Source organism: Lepidothrix coronata, unplaced genomic scaffold (assembly GCF_001604755.1).
Source record: "Lepidothrix coronata isolate B3197 unplaced genomic scaffold, Lepidothrix_coronata-1.0 Scaffold0, whole genome shotgun sequence".
NCBI lineage: Eukaryota > Metazoa > Chordata > Aves > Passeriformes > Pipridae > Lepidothrix > Lepidothrix coronata.
The window spans coordinates 9831373-9848768 of record NW_016690180.1 but is presented as its reverse complement, the minus strand read 5'-3'; the positions used below and the strand labels follow the sequence as shown (position 1 = coordinate 9848768).

General features: G+C 38.5%; 1 protein-coding gene across 1 annotated transcript in view; it reads left to right on the top strand.

The window, feature by feature from the left end:
- The first annotated feature begins 3117 nt into the window (after window positions 1–3117).
- The window catches only part of SLC30A9 (solute carrier family 30 member 9), a 41930-nt gene continuing 27651 nt past the window's right edge, over window positions 3118–17396 (top strand). Inside the window, exons 1-8 of the mRNA XM_017811934.1 lie at window positions 3118–3214; window positions 4951–5127; window positions 7642–7704; window positions 11854–11953; window positions 13312–13404; window positions 13790–13872; window positions 15588–15646; window positions 16391–16458. Of these exons, the coding sequence (XP_017667423.1) occupies window positions 3118–3214; window positions 4951–5127; window positions 7642–7704; window positions 11854–11953; window positions 13312–13404; window positions 13790–13872; window positions 15588–15646; window positions 16391–16458 (740 nt within the window). The remainder of the gene's footprint in view (window positions 3215–4950; window positions 5128–7641; window positions 7705–11853; window positions 11954–13311; window positions 13405–13789; window positions 13873–15587; window positions 15647–16390; window positions 16459–17396) is intronic.

Genomic DNA, 17396 nt, shown 5'->3' with positions numbered 1-17396 from the left:
TATTCAAATTGGCTTTATATTACTTCATTTTTCATATAAGGAACACTAAAATTCTTCACTGCTTATTAGCCTTCACATATCACAGATTTCTTGCTAGGCAGTAATATTGGAGAATTTCATCATAATGGATTGTTTCTCATCAGCTCGAGAAATCCAGCCAGTTACTTAGTTATTTTAAATGAACAGGAACTAGGAAAAAAGTTTCCAAAGGTCTATATTTCCATCCAGTCACCTCTCTTTCTTGATCTGCAAGCAGTTATATGTAAACTTTTCAAGTGTCTCCATAAAACAGGTTCTAAATCTTAAAAGGTTGTTACCACAGTCCTTGTTCTTCCTGAAGACCTGGTAAGGCAACTTAAACTTATAATTTTTTATAGGCAAGGTAATATGCTGTATACAACAAGTTTCTAGAGTTTTTGCAAAAGGAGGCTTGAGGAAATGACTGATATTGTAGACAGCCTCCTTCCTTGTATGAGCAATATACACAGATCTTCACACAACTGGTATATGAGCAACCTCTGTCCTCTAGACAGAGGTTCAGATGGCACAAAAGCCCATGGTATATAGACATAGTACTTTTTTTATCAGTTCAGCATTTAGCAACTTGAATGGGAATGAGATTTTGCATTTTTTTTTAACTGGCTTGATTTTATGAAATAGGAGCTTAAAATAGCCATTGAATAACCATTATTCAAAATTAAACCTTAGGATGCAATTGCAACTATATTGAATGAAAACAAGATCTCACCAACTTGCTTGGGCTGTACATAGTAGTCCTTGCCACAGGCAAAAAGTTGTTAAATGTAGTTTGGATGTGCCAAAATACCCTATCATTTAGAGAGTTTCTCTATTCATTGCTAGTGATTGATAACTAATGGTTAAGATGCTCATAATTAAGGTTGATATTTTTTTCTTAGGAGGCTGCAGCTGCATGCCACGACTCTTGATAATTCATTATCAATTGCTTTATGTACTTGGCTATCCCATGCAGAACAGTCTGTTATTGATGCTCTTTTGCCTGTTTCTTGTTTCCATCAGTTTTCAGTGTTTGTCAATATAAAGGGTCACACAGAACAGTTGATCGTGTAAATCCCAATTGACCACCACACTCTTAGTGTCTATTAATCTATCTGTGACATTTCAGTTTTATTATTTTTCTTCCTGTTTCATATTTACCCCAACAAAATCAGGCAAGGCAAATTCAGTTATTCTGATGGATAAAAGAATATGACATAGTAGTTCCATTTGGTTTTAGAGAGGAAACGATAAACCTAAAGTTAGCATCTCTTCTAGAGTATAGCAGAAACAGGAACTGCAAATGTTTCAATAATTTTTATCTTCTTTAAAACATCTTTATGTGGGGAAAAAAATAGCGAACTCTTACCCTCACGTTTCTTTGCACCTCACGTTTTTTTGCAGTTAGGCTCTTGCCAAAATAACAAGAGGCCAGCAAAACATATATCAACTGCATGTTAGACTCCCAACTAAGAGGTGAATTGACCTCTCCTGTGCTACTTTACAACTTGCAGTCTATTTAGTATTTAACTCCATTGCTGTACATCTGGTACTTAATGATACAGCATCTGTTGCAATACTCCTGATTCATTTGGTATGGCTGCAATTGGACTACTGGGAAGATGGGTGTTAATTATTTCATCCAAGTATTTTACTTCGATCTGCCTCCACTGGGCTTCTAGGAAAACTTGCATTGGCAATGTTACTCAGTAGCCGGGTGGTAAAGATGCGCCAGCAAACCTTGTTCAAAATTTAATTGGGTGTGTTAACAGCGGGCGCCATTATAACTCTCCTCAGCGAGAGGAAGCTTTGTGGATTATCAGGTACATTAATTATCCAAATTCCCTGCCAAGCTAACTTCTGGTTAGCTCCCACGTTCCTCCCAGGGTGCAAATGAAGACAAGGAAGCCTGAGACATTTTCTCAGCATCACGTAAACTAGTATCGAAGCTATTCTGAAAAAAACTTCTATAAAAAAGTGTAATTTGATGCCAGCGGGACTGATTCCAGGCACGGTCCTGAGGCAGGCTGTAGGTGAGCAGAGCAGGAGGAGGTGTCACAGCTGTGCACAGGCAGCCCTTACAACCCTCGAGTGCAGGATCAGCCACAGGGCACTCTCCCTGGAGAAAGACATCGTTTTTAATCAGATCTTGTTTTATCAGCACTGATCCAGGAAGTGCGTTTTAATGGAGGGCTTAGGCTTTCACATAGAAATCATGCAAACAAGTTTAGCATACGTGTTTTAATGTTATCTATGTTCAGAGAAGGGCAATGAAGCTGGTGAAGGGTGTGGAGCACAAGTCTTATGAAGAGCAGCTGAGGGAGCTGGGGTTGTTTAGGCTGGAGAAAAGGAGGCTCAGGAGGGACTTTATCTACAGAAAGGAGGTTGTAGCCAGGTGGGGGTCGCTCTCTTCTCCCAGGTAACAAGTCACAGGACGAAAGGACATAGTCTTAAGCTGTGCCAGGGGAGGCTTAGGTTGGACATTAGGAAGAATTTCTTCACAGAAAGGATGATTAGACACTGGAATGAGCTCCCCAGGGAGATGGTGGAGTCACCGTCCACGGAGATGTTTAAGGAAAGACTAGACATAGCACTTTAGTGCCATGGTCTTGTTGAATCAACTAATTGATTCTGTGATCCTATAAAACCCCACTGTCTTACGTGTTTTTAGCTGTGCTAACAGACTTAGAACGTAATGTATGTTACGCATACCCGTACGCATTATCCCTCTACCAGCAGCAATAAATGAGTAGTTCCTGAGCAGGAGCTTCTCCCGAGGAGGCGGGGGCGCGGTCAGGGCCGAGTTCCCACAGCCCGCCCGGCGGAGCCGCCGCTCCCCAGGGTCAGGCGCGGCCGCGGCGCAGGCGCGGGGGGCGGGGCGGGTGAGTCAGCGGCGGCCGCGGGGGGTCCCGCCCGCCCGGGCCCTGCAGTTCCCCCGCACATCCGGGTCCGCGGCGCCGCCCACCGCCGGCCTCCGGCTACCACCGCCGGCCTTTGGTTACCACCGCCGCCCGGGGCCAGCGGGGCTCCGCCGCCGCCGCGCCGGCCTTGTCCCATGCGCATCGCCGCCCGCCCGCCGGCCGCTGCCGAGCGGCCGCCGCCATGATGCCAGCCCTGGCCGCCCAGCGGCGGGGCTGCCGCGGCCTCTACCGCCTGTACCTGCGGTGCCAGGCGGCGCCGCGGCCCCGCGCCTGCCACGGTGAGTCCCGCGGGGAGCCCCCGGCCCGCCGCACCGGCCCGGCCGGGGCTCGCAGGGAGCTGTGATGGAGCTGCGCTCTCGCCTGGGGCACAGCGAGTGCCGGCATTCCTCCCGAGGCAGCGGCGCTGCTCCCGGCTGCGGGCACCGGCGGGCCGGAAGCGCTGGCTGCGTTCTGCGAATCGGCTTTAAAAAGAAGGGAAAACGTCCAAATTTTTGGACAACAGGAAGGAAAACGCCTAAGTTTTTGTTGCGAGCGCAGGGCCGGGCCCCGGGTGTCCTCGGCCGGGCCGTGGCAGCCCCGTCTGACGCAAGGCGGGCGCGTCATGCCCGTGTTGGGGCCGAAGTTTGCAGGAATTACATAAAATGAAGCGCGGCCTGACAGGGTTTGTGTTGGTATGAGGAGCAAGACCCGGCTTTTCCTTTAGACTACAGATCTCATGACATTTGAATTCTCACCAGTTTTGTCCCTCTTCTTGTAGCCACTGACCGCTGAATTGCAGCAAGTACCCGTTAACGGTTTCGTGCGGGTGTGGATGAGTAAGAAAAACGTCCTCTAAACGTGCTGATGAAGTTTACCCTTTTCAACTGCTGCAGTAACACCAAAGCTTAGGAAACAACACTGCTCATCTTGTGCCATATATTTATTGTAGTGCTTTATAAGTTCGTAGCCAGTAAACTGATCCATTGAGCTGTGTTGAGTTGAGTATTCAGGGCTTTTGTCCCATTTGCGTCAACTGTTAGTCAGTAAGAGCTTATCTGCCCTTTTTGGTGAAATTATTCCTTCAGTAAGGGTCAGGTCAGTGCATGCACACGTGCAGGTGCCTTGGTACTGCACAAGGCTAAAAAAAAAAGGAAAGCTTTTGAGACTTTTACAGAATAAACACTTCTATAAAATATTACCTTTTTTGGGAGCAGTGTATTATTCATATATGAGTGGTCATGCTTTGCATGACTTGATTTACCAGCACTGCTTGATTATTTAAAAAAAAAAAAATTATTCTTTTGGTGAGTGCTTTCCAAAGCAGCCAGTTTCCCTGCTGCATTTCTAGTTGGAGGAGCTATATGCCCTCTCTACAGGAGTGTTTGTGTTCCCTAAAAGAAACTGGTTGCTGATACAGGTTAGTCTGTACTGCATGCAACTCTACTTTTGGCTAGTCTTTTGAAACAGAAGATTGCCTACCTAGGGTGATTTCTCAATGGGCTTTTAGAAAGTGTTTTATACAATATTGTGTACTTTTCTACATAATTTCTGTAGCAAGTGGGTAATGCACACAGTTCAGTTTTTCTTAATTGATAAGCTGTGGTTCATACAGAGGTTTGTACGAAATGGCAGCACTAGCTAGTTTTGTAGCTGTCTGTATTTGTTCTTTTATCAATACTTGGTTTTCAAAGATTTTTGAGGCAGTATGACTATAATATGACTTAATGTATTAGTAAGCCCATCTTGTCAGATAGCTTTGGTTTTTTGGGTTTTTTTTTGGTTTTTTTTTGGGGAGGTTGGTTTTTTTTTTCTTTTTCTTTTTTTTTTAAACATCCTAAGATCATACACAGGTCTTGGGAAAAATCCATATCCATACTGTATTGTATGGGTAAAAATCCCTAGTGTTAGAATGAAATTTAAAAGTGGATGTTTGAAGAGAGGCAGTGAAAGCATGGTATATACTCCAATTTTGCTTTTCCTTCTTTTTCCTTCTGAAATGGTTGTGTGAAACAGCTTTTTTTCCTCCCCTTGTTAGGATGGAAAGCTTCAATGAAAAGTGGGAGCCTGTCTTATATTCTGCCATGCAATCGCCTGCCCATGCAGTTGATGAGTCAAGTGAGAGTTTACACATCCAATGGTCAGAAAAAAGATCTTGGATCAGAAGATACAAATAGATCAGCCCGTGAAGAAACACTAAATAAGGCTGAAACAGGTAGTACTAAGCTAAAATAAGGAGTATTTATAAAAATGTAAAAACTTAATGTCTTTAGTGATAACTTTTTTCTTTCAATTGTGTGATATTATGGTTGCAGATTTCTTAGTATTTGTTGTTTGTGGGTGTTTATATATGAATTTCAAATGCATAAGCGGGGAGGAATGCTGAAATTTATTTGTTTGGCATTTTGGTATTTACAGGATTTAAGTTTAGAGGAATCAAATTTAAAGTGGCCAGGATAAAATGTGGATGTTGAAAGGCTTACATAACTTAAGGGATAAGAAATGGAATGTGTTACTCATCTTTCATCACTTTTCTTGTGCATTTGAATTTTTTTTGGTAGTATTTCAGGTATGTTGTGTGAAATGAACTAATGATAGAGGTCGAATGAGTGTGACTGTTGAGCGTTGTGGCTTCTCCAGGCCAGGCTATAAATGACTGGTAAAGAAGGTTGAGCTGATTCATCTGCTGGAGCTTTCTAATCTGGCACTTGTTAGAACTGCATTGTTCACATTAAACATTTGATACATTATACATAACCTGGCCCTCCTTGCTGTTCAGTTCAGTTGTCAGTCTTGTGCTTGATAGGTGCTTGTGAAATTCAGAACTGTATTGTCCTTGCTCCATCATAGCATCCTCTATTTTCGATGCTTATTAACTGTAGGACTGCACAGATACAGGCTTGGAAGACTACTGTGCTTGAGATAACAGATGCTTTTTAAAATGAGAGCTATCTTTCTTTGTGCTTTTGTCTTCAACCAAGTGGTCTTCTAAAGAAAATTTCCTTCTCTTCGTTGTCAGGGTAGCAGATATTCCTTCCTTCTTTAGTAACTTGTAAATTCCTGAGGCTTGCAACAGTCTTTAAAAGCTGGTAACTGTAGCCAGCTAAGAGTATTACATTTCTCATGTTTGGAAGTACAAAAGTGAATCTTAAATGTTGTTCAGTTTTGAAGGTTCTATCATATCAATCTCTACTTGTCTGAAAAACAGTGACTGTGAATTGAAGTATTCCATATCTTTTTTTCTCAGTGATGCACTATGATTTTGTTTAGTCTATAAGCTGAGGTAGTCTTCAAAAGGGCACTTGATGTACATAGATATCTGTGCGTAGATATAAATCTTAATAATTTTGTGCCTCTTTTTTCCCCCTCTGAAATCTTGTGACCTGATCTTTTGTTAAATGGTGTTTGTGATATTTGTTTTAATGATAGAAATGGTTGTACACATTTTTTTGAAAAGACGATGCCACTCAGTTTTTCCTAAGCAGTCTTAGTGGAAACTTTTTTCATGCATCAGCTGTCTGGTGTTTTAAACTATGTAAGAAAAGAAAGTAAAGGAACAACAAATGGATTTTTTAGTTTTGTTTTCAAGTCAAACAGTAACCAATAGAGATGACTGTTTAAAGAAAGCTATTTATTTATGGTGCAGCCTTATTTGTTGTGTAATAAGATCAGCTGCATGAATTTATATGTGTTATTTTTCCAAGAAAGTATATTTGAATTGTTATTAGTTGTAGTCCTCAATTGCTATTAGGGCATTAACTAATTGCCTGATGGAAAGATAGTTATGTAGTCCAACCTTCAAGAATATCTGATCTTTGAGTAGTTTGAGTAGCATGCTAAGCTAGGAATATCACATTAATTAATGCTAACCTGCTTGAAAAATCTTTATTTTTTTAATATATCACTTTCAGTGATGTCATTTTTAATTTTGTTAATGATTATGGATGTGTGGCAAACCTCCAGTGTTAGAGAGCGGTAGGGCACAAAAGAGTGGATATGTTGGTTTGATGTGTTAGAATTATAAGAATTTTGTTCTGAAAGCTATGTCAAGATATATGAGACAAGGATGCAATATTTGTTTGTGTTTTCAAGTAGTACTTCTGGTTTCTAAATAGAAATCTCTCTGAAAGTACTGGATTTTATAATTTTCCAAATATTAAGATTAAATTAACCAGTGTAAATTATATTTTATTGGGTTTTTTTTATGGAATCATATCCTCAAGTTTCAAAACCAGCTAAAATACTTTTTCATTCTAGCTCCATCTTGTTACGTAGGAGTTGTGGATTTTAGTTTAAATATTCCGTATTTTAAGGAGCTTACTATTTGTAAATGAAGAAGCTTCAGTCCCTTAAAATTGAATCCCAGCTTGAATGCTTTGAGACGCTCTGATATACCGCAGCCATAAGCTGTAAAAACTTGTCCCAAACTATAAGTACACTGTTAAAATATTTTTTTTAAATTCAGAATACTTTCTGAAGTATGTTGGAAGTTGGTGCTCTTCTTCAAGCTACTAGGAGTCTATTGATCAATGCTGTATTAAATGTCTAATTTTTTTTTGGTTGTTTTTTTTACTGTTTCTGTCTTTTGAGAGTTTTAAATGTTGGAAATCTACCAAATATATTTTTAATGGTCAGGGTGAAAAGCAATATTAAGATATATTCTTATGTTGTTATGTCAACCAAAGTCTTTACTTCCATATTTACAGTGATCTTTACTTTTATTTTACAGGACAAGATACAACCAATGCAGGTCAAAAGCAGTCTTCACCTAAACAGCCAATTCAAGTAAAAGGTAAAGAAATGTTTACTGCATTGAAGCTTTGCTGCTGTTTACTAGTAGTCAAAAAAAGTGTGTAAGGAAACTGGTTCCTTTTCAATTGGGTAAAGAAGTTACGTGAATAACATTTTTAAAAACACATTTGTATATCAGATTTGTTTGATACCCATTGGTTTAAAAAGGGTTCCTGAAAGATCAAATATAGGAGTATTCCTTCTAATTACTCACTCTTCTGTGTTTGTTTTTAATTGTTTCATTTAAGCTCAGAGTTCATCAGGAAAAGACTAATTTATTTTCTCATGTGTTATCATAGTCTGTTCTCCTTGCATGTTTTTAGGCATGTCCATTCACCATCTCAGACTTAATGTGGCTAAGCTGAATACTTGATCTTCCCCTGTTCCTTGTTCTAAGTCTTCATCTGTTCTTTCTTAGTACTGAGTTAATCTAATCAGTGTTGCTTCTAAATATATTTTGACCACAGGAAGTGCCTAATCTGAGTCCTGTAATATTCCCGTTTGTGTCTGTAGTAATGTGGTGGGTTTGACACTGGCTGGACACTCTCCTCTGTATCACTCTCCTCTGCAGTTGGACAGGGGAGAGAAAATATATTAAAGGCTCATGGGTTGAGATAAGGACAGGGAGAGATCGCTCACCTAGTGCTGTCACAGGCAAAACAGATTTGACTTGGGGAAAGTTAGTTTAAATTATTGCCAGTCAAATCAGAGTACAGTAGTGAGAAATGAAAACTAGATCTTAAAACACCTTCCCCCAGTCCTTCCCAGGAATTAATCTTACTCCCAAGTTTCTCTGCCTTTTCACCCCCAGTAGTGCAGGGGGATGGGGACTGGGAGCTGGGCGTAGTTCATAATGCATTGTCTCTGCTGCTCCTTCCTCCTTGGGAGAAGGACTCCTCACACTCTTCCCCTGCTCCAGTGTGGGGTCCCTCCATGGGAGAGAGTCCTCCATGAACTTTTCCATCTTGAGTCCTTCCCACAGGCCGCAGTTCTTAATCAGCTGCTGCAGTGTTGGTCCCTCTTCCATGGGGTGCAGTCCTTCAGGAACAGGCTGCTCCAACGTGGGGCCCCCTGGGGTCACAAATCCTGTCAGCAAACCTTTTCCAGTGTGGACTTCCCTCTGCATGGGGCCACAGGTCCTGCTAGGAGCCTGCTCCAGTGTGGGCTTCCCACAGGGTCACAGCTTCCTTTGGGCATCCACTGCTCCAGTGTTTTATGTCTTCTATCAGGGATACAGCCTCCCTCATTGTGGTTCTTCACCATGGGCTGTAGAGGAACCTCTGCTCTGGCACCTGGAGCACCTCCTCCCCTTCCTTCTGCACTGACCTTGGTGTCTGCAGAGCTGTTTCTCTCACATGTTCTCACTCCTCTCTCTTGGCTGGAGTTGCCATTGTGCCGGATGTATTTTTCCCCTTGTTAAATGCATTATCCCAGAGGTGCTACCACCGTTGCTGATGGGCTCAGCCTTGGTCAGGGGCAGATCTGTGCTGGAGCCAGCTGGCATTGGATCTGTCAGACACAGTGGCAGCTTTGGCAGCTTCTCACAGAAGCCACCCCTGCAACACCCCGCTACCAAACCTTGCCATGCAAACCCAATACAAGCAAAAATATATACTTTTGTCTTCAGTTACATTGTTTAAAAATGTAAGTGGGTAAAATAAGAACATAACTTTCATGTTTTTAATTTGTCATGACTTGATTTCATTCCATCTTTATTTTGATAGTTTCTATTCTTATGTTGTGAGAATTATGCTATTAAAACTTGCTTTTGATCACTCCTAGCCTTCTGTGTATCAAAAGTCCTTCCAAAGTCCTCCCTGTCTTTCTCAAATTTAAAGAAACATCAAATAATAATAGTTTTTCCTAACATTATCAGTGTCTATGTATATTTTCTGTGCACTTTTGTCTACATCCTTTATGTCTATTTCTTTAGGTTTATTGTCACGTAGTTGCATGCAGGGGGATAATACAAGGTAGATAGGAGAAATTACTGTGAAATTATTGTGAAAATAGATAGATCTTTTAGTAAGAAGAGTTTTCCTTCTGTAGATTATAGATGCACAAGGAACAACATTTAGGTTAAGGATTTTGATAATGCCTAGGAAGTGGAATTCTAATCTTAAGATGGTGCTCTGATCCAAATGTTATTAAGACAATAACATTTTAAAGGATCTTAAAAAAGTGTGCTTTTCTAAGTGTTTTATTTACATCATCTTTTATTGAACTTTGTCTTTCTCTTGGAAATACCAAATGGATTTTTTTTCCCCCACATTTATTGTGAGTATTATGCAGTTATTTGAACTTAGGAGTAGGATTGTTGAGATATTCTGCAATGTACAATTATAGTAATTTATCTTAGTGAAATTTGGGGCCTCTGGTGGTCTAGTGGTTAGGGTGCAGGACTCTCACCGCTGCGACCCGGGTTCGATTCCCAGCCCCCGGGCAGATGGAGCTCGTCAGCCCTGTAAGGCAATCCATCTAAGAGAAGGTCACTCTAAACAAACCTACGTCCTGGGGACCTCACTGCCACTGTCCAAGCTTGCTCGGCCCCGGCAGATGAACCTCAGGATTAAAGGGTGGGCTCAGTTCAGCGCACGCTGTGTCTCACCTAAAAAATCCACTGTGCAGGCTCGAAGGGTTAATGACCTTTCCCAAATCTTCACTCGCGAAGACCGGCCATTATATTATCTTAGTGAAATTTACCTTTGTTTCTGAAAGATGGGTTAATAAGTGTTTAATAAATTCACAAGTTACTTTCTAGTAAGGTTAATACGATTTGGGTATGTATCTGTTTTAAATAAGAAAAGATAGGAAGCATTCCTGATTAAATATTATCACCCTGTTCTAACCTTAGTAAATGAGGGACTGTTTTTAGGAAATCTCAAAGTTTTTGGTTTTTTTTGTCACTTTTCACTCAGGAGCATTGTGGGATGAATGTGATTACTCAGGTACTTAAAAAATTGTTCAAGTTCAAACCGGATGAGAGAAATCAGATTATTATGATAAATATTAATACTGTGCTGTTAGTGCATTGTTGAGTGTCAAGCAATACATTTTGCCATTAAGGTTTCAAAACTCAGAAGTATTTTTTCCTGGAGTTCTACATTGTCTTTTCTCAAAGTCTTTAGAAGCAGTATCTTTCTCTAACTATCCTGTGACATAAGTAGTAGTTCTGGACTACCTAGAGAAATCATATCAGTCCTGTGATATGCAGGAAGTTCATGCATGCTCTAAAGTCTTCTCATGGGTAGAATTTGAGCTTTTTGTTTACAGTTGTGTTCTGTGATGTTATATCCATCAGAAAACATAACTCTTCTTCCAGTGAGCATAATGTTTTTAATAGATGTGAGTGTATAGTGACTTACATTTGAAAATAAGATGAAGTTAAGGCATAAATTTAAAATTCTGTTTATAATTTTTCTAAATATGTGTGGTATTCTTTTCTTTGTGCGTGAAAATCTGATGTGATAAAAGTACATCTTCTAGACATACAGAGAAGTATAAATAAAGAATATATGTTTTTGCTATAAATGCCCAATGGTAAGTGTACTAATTTTGAAAGTAATAGTTGAGAACAATGACATATACAATCTGTCTCATTTCTCTGTATGGTCTGCACAGGTCAAAAATCTGATTTGCAGAAGGTGGAATTGGTTAAGTAATGGAAAAAATTGAAATGCAGCTATCTGTTTCTATTTCAGTTGGGTTAATAAGTCTTTGATAAATTCACAAGTTACTTTTTAGTAAGGTTAATACAATTTGGGTATGTATCTGTTTTAAATAAGAAAAGATAGGAAGCATTCCTAGAGCAGGTGTTTCCAAATTGCCATATTTAAATGCTATCTGTGTAGCCAAGCACCATCTCTGACGTTGGAGAAGTAGCTGACAGTGGCAGTTAGGTATGCGGAGTGTTTGAGCATCCTGAACTACAACTTAACAAGTAGCATTTTTGGAGATAAATCATTCTACTCTTACTCATTTCCACAATGAGGAAGATTCCTTTCTCTTCTCTGTAGATTTCTGTATCACTGGCAAGCATTGTTTTTCGCATGTCACCTTTGAGGTATGAGACTAGACTGAATTAGTTTTTGGAGTTTCTGCTGTATTCTTCATGAGTGATTTAACTTGCTTATCTGTTTCTGTTTTTAAGTGAAAGCAGTCCTTAAAAAAAGAGAGTACGGACCAAAATACACCCAAAATAACTTCATCACTGGAGTCAGAGCAATAAATGAATTTTGTCTTAAGTCCAGGTATGATGGGTATGATGAGTTTGAGTTGAAATTTAAATTCTGAATATTTGTTCATATGTACAACAAAAGTAATTGTGATTGTAGAGTGATTTGGCAGGACAACTTTTTTTAAGTGTTTTTGTGGTATACATAATTTTAAGTGGCTGAAGTTAGTTCTTTTTTACTTAGTGTTACAGTGGATTAGGAGCCTGCACTGAATTTGCATGTTTCAATAGTTGCTTCTTAAAGTAATTTATTTGTACTTATATGACCATAAATCTAGCTGGGGGGAGACCAACTCCTAGAGCAGCTTTATGGGAGGGATGTCAAATAACTCTTGATTCAGCATTTTGGGGTCATGATGGTTTGATGTGAACATCTCTAAAAGATCAGTGGAAACTTCATGTTACGTGAGGTCTGTAATATGGAATAAAATATAATTTGGTTTGCTGTAACCTAACTATTGTTACTTGATTCATGTTTACTGCCTTTTACTACATGCCATACCTGCCAGCAGGTCTTACTGAGTATTGTTTTAGGTGAGGTATCTGTCAGATTTCATGCATGTTATGTATGTGACCCATATTAAATCTAAAGGCTTAGCAGCTTTGTTTATAACTTTTGTGCTGTTGCTGTTCCTCCCCATTTTTTACTTATACTGTCTGTCACTATAATTAGTCTTTGCCAAGGATACAGTGACAAATAATGGTTGGTCCTCTGCATTATATTTATCATAACTAGTTAAAGTTTTGCTGGATTGACCAAAAGGGATAAGAATAAAGAAAAAAAAAAAAAAGAAAAAAGGACTAGATAATTTGTGGGGCTAAAAATTAGATCTTCTGTTGTATTTAAAAAAAAAAAATCCTTAATGCTTTTCAGTGTAGATGACCTAATGTGTTAGCCAGCACAGGAAATTAATTTGTTTCCCAAAGTAGCTTTGTTACCTTCAGCCTTTTGCAGCTTGTGCTGTGTGTGTAGGTTTTGGGGTTAAATTTCCTAACTTTTCTTGTCACATGACTTCTGACGCCTGTTTAGAGATGCTAATTCATTAACCCTCTTGTCTAGCACGTGCACACTATCAATTACATGCAGATAATTTATTGGATGTTTTATTATTTAATGTTATTACTTTGTCTTCAGTGTATAGTATTTCATAGTGTGTGGACATGATGTGAAAAACGCAATGGTTTTCAATAGTATCATGGAGATCACTTGCTTCATGTGGTATATATGTTCTCTTTGACAGAAGTAAACAACTTCACTTTTTTTGTATAGCAGATTAGTAATATCAAAATTGTGGAACATCACCCAGATATAAAAGTCAAATTAGAATAATATGAACCTTTTCCTGCACTAAACTCTTTGTCCACTTTGTTTAGTGATTTAGACCAGCTGAGGAAAATTAAACGACGAAGTCCCCATGATGACACTGAGACTTTCACCGTATACCTGAGATCAGATGTAGAGGCAAAGTAAGAGCATTTTTATGAAGGAAAATGTTTGAATTATTTAAAATGGATTAAATGAGAGAGAGAGAGGAAAAAAAATTTCAAAAGTCAGGTGTGCAATGTGAAAGGGAAATAATGTTTTCTATTTTCTATATGAACAGATTTTGTATCCTAATTATTGTAATAATTACGTTGTTATGTAATTATATTATATAAAATTGGAGGGTATGTTTTTGTGCTTGTATTCAGCCCCCTCTTGCTGAGTTTTTTATTGTGTTCTGTAGTCTGCGGGGGTTCTTATCCGAAAGAATACTTTGTTCTGCTTTAGGAAAGGCATTTTTAATGTGGTCAAACTGAAAAAAAAGTTGCATGAAGAGGACCATTGTTAAGTTACTTTTACTTCATTCAGGTCTCTTGAAGTTTGGGGTAGTCCAGAGGCTCTTGCCAGAGAAAGAAAACGGCGTAAAGAGGCAGAGATCAAGTACAGAGAAAGTGAGTACGGAGTTTTCAAATAACTTGTAATGTAAACAACAAAGTATGATTGTTGGAAATCCACCAGATAGTGTGTTATTTCCCTGAGAACATCTACATTTGGAATTAGCAATTGTTTATTAGGTTTTATAGCATAATGTTAGAATAACATGTTATGATCTATGCAGATACAGTCTGTTACTATCTTACAATTTATCATCTTTGTGCTATAGCAAGAATATACCTTCAGTTGAGATCTATAGTCATACTCTTTTGGGGGGGGCTTTCAATTTTTAGATGGTAGTTTACATTTTCAGTGAGTTTGCATTTTTTTCCTGATTTAGAATTTTGAAAATACTTAAAACTGATCCAAATCTCTATACCATACCATTACTTATTTATTTTTCCTCTAAAATGAATTCAGCTTGCCTTTGTGTTTCAGAAGGGGAGAAATAGCCCCAAATTGTCTTTTTTTACTTAATATTATTGTTTTTACCCGTGCTGGTATTACCAATAACAGATAGAGTCAAATCAGTAGTTTTTAATGTATTTGGATCTGTCTAGTCAGTTAAAATCACAGGAGAGGCAATGCTGCTTCAAGGTACTTAGTGAAGTTGTACGCCTTAAAATTAGAGGTCCTGTCAATTTCTTTAAAACAGTTGTGCCGTAGGAACACCCTTCCAGTAAAAAGATTAGAACTGCAGGCACCTGTTAAACTATCTGTATGTCTTTGTACTGAGAGTGCAGTCAGTAGCTTCAAAATTTTTATTGACCTGCAAAATAATTATTGGATTGTGCTGGTTTAAGAGTTAACCAGCAGGGGAAATGAACCCAACTCAAAGGAGAGATTATAAGTCAGAATAACAATTTATTAAAATAATACAGTAAGTACAATCATACAAACAAACCATTGGTCCTAACCCACAAAACCCAAATGTATAACCCAATACCCTGGGGCATGAACAAAGTGGTGTTCCTTGGGCCCCGCTTGAGTCCAAAGTAAAGGGAGAGGGGAAAAACCTGCTGGTGGGAGAGCTGTTGCAGTCTGGTCAAAAGTGGTGATTGCAGTCCAGTTGAGGGTGGTGGTCTAAGTCTGGTTGAGAGCAATGAGCTGCAGTCTTCCTCTGGATCCCAGGAGTGGTTGAAAATGTTCCAAGACTCCAAGATTATATATCCTCCAGTTCAGGCAGGAATGCTCAGTACTTCCCTCAGGACGGGGAGTTCCACAAAGGGTGTGAGGACAAGAGCATCCTCCTATCTCACAGGCCTCTTAACACCTAGTTTATAGCCTGAGGAGTCAGGCTGTATGGGCAGAGGGTGTGAATAGTCTATTGACAACAGTTTCTGGGAAATGGCATGGAAGGCTATAGAATACACAGTTTTGGGTTACACCCATACCATGATGAACTGGTCTCAGTTGTCCTAACTAGGACATGGATATAAATAAAATGCCTGAATTTGGTGAAGTGTATTCTGAGTTTTTTCCTTCTGTGCATCATCCTTTGTTGGTATAAATGGCAACAGTGTATAGGATCATAACATTGTATTTGGCATTTTGCATGAGTGTATAACAATGTGTGTTTCTGATTAACAATACCAAAGGAGAAATTTTTTTACACTTAAGATAGATCATGTAGCTCTTATTAGAAGTTGGCTGCTGCATAAAAAAAGTAGACTTAAATTCCTGAAACTGCTGGTTACTAGTACATATTTATGATAATAATTTTGTATTGCAGATCTATTTAGAAACCAAAGGCTGTTGTGGGAATACAGGGAGTTCTTTGGAAATACTAAGGTAAGGATGTTTTCAAGTTTTTGGCTAGAAAAGTGTCATGAGATGTACTATGACACTTTTTGAAGGAAAATTTGTGTAATGGTTGCATAAGCTTAACTAACTGAATATTATAGGAACATTTATTTGCATTGTAATATACCAGATCTATCTCTGATTGTAATTCAGTAGTAAATGTTATGATGACAGTTTAAACGGGTTCCTACTGCAACAGTGTAAACCACCAGTAAGTTTTTTTTTTTTTCCAGTTGGCTTCTTATCAGAATTGTAGCTATACTTGTGATTTCATGTATAACCTATTAATATCTATAGCAAATATATTGTTAATTTAAAGAAATTAAATAAGTTTCTTAAAGAAAGGACCCCAAAAGATTAATACTTTTGTCTATGCACTACTGGCCCTTCTGCTTTGCTTAAGCAGATACATGCCTGAGATCCTGGTGCTCTGCTGTGTGGAATGATTTCATAATTGTTCTGCTGCACAGCTGGTGCCTGGCCTTATGGCTGCAGTGGCCTCTGCTGGAGACTTTGTTGGTTGTTAATTTTATAGCCGTCCATCTGTTGAAATATATAAGACCCAACTGCAGTTTGGCTGAACATTCAGTAGAGAATTAGTTGTCTTCAAGGATTGTAGCTTCACTTCTGCAATACAGAGCATTGCAAAGTTTTTTATTAAATAATTTGTGTGGTAGGTGTCTCATGAGGTCAAGATTTAGTTGTTTAATAATCTGTTATTTCTTTATGTAGCCACGCTCCAGTACAGCAACTATGTTTTTCAAGGGACCAGGGAAGGTGGTAATGGTAGCTATTTGCATGTAAGTAAAAAAAATATTTTGTTTATGCAAGTATAAAGCAATTTATTTTTATTATCCTGGAAATAGAAACAGTGTGTGTATTTAAGATAAAGATATCTGTATGTCTGTAACTGAAGTTAATAGATTTGTTTGTTCATTGTTGATGGGAGAGTTCATGTGAATACATTCATCAATATATATACAGATCAGTTATTGAATAAATGTCTGATGCGAAAAGAGCAGATTTTTTTTGTATTGGAGACTAAAGTTTATTAAAGTAAAATTTTGAAGGACATGAAGGGACAGTAAAGCTGTCCTTTTTTTCTTGCTCCTTCTTGAGAGGAAGATTTTCATACATTTGAAACAGTCTTCTGCATAACCAACAGAAAAGAATTCACTTTTCTCTTTAAGCTGTTATTTAACTTCTTTCTTCTCTAATTGAAAAAGGGATATTTTAGGAGTTTTTTCCCTTTCACGTTTTAAAAGTTTGAATGAAACAAACTAATGTAAAGCAAATGTTCACAGAGACTATCTGGCATGAAATAGGGAGAAGCGTCTTAAATTTCTCTCAGGAAATGATGACTAAAACTTATTTGCCGTGAAACCTTATAGTTTTAAAATAAATTATTTTTATAAAAGCTATTTATTTGCTAAGACACTGTTGATATAAGAAAGCAAAATACAAACAGAGGAAAATGCTTGTTTTGGCACAGGAAACAAAACGAATTTGAGCAGGAAGTAACTTTTTAAGGTCCTACAAAACTATATTCTTTTACTTGGGGAGTTAAAATTCAAATCTCGCTTGACTGAAAACCTCCCACTTTATTGAGTATTCTACTAGTAACTGTTCAGAGCCTTCTAAGTTAAAAACATGTAAGAATTGCTAGTACAGATGTTTCTAATGGAAAAAAAAGAGGGGGTGTTGTGATCATTTCTACCTCTTTCTGTTTCTTATAATG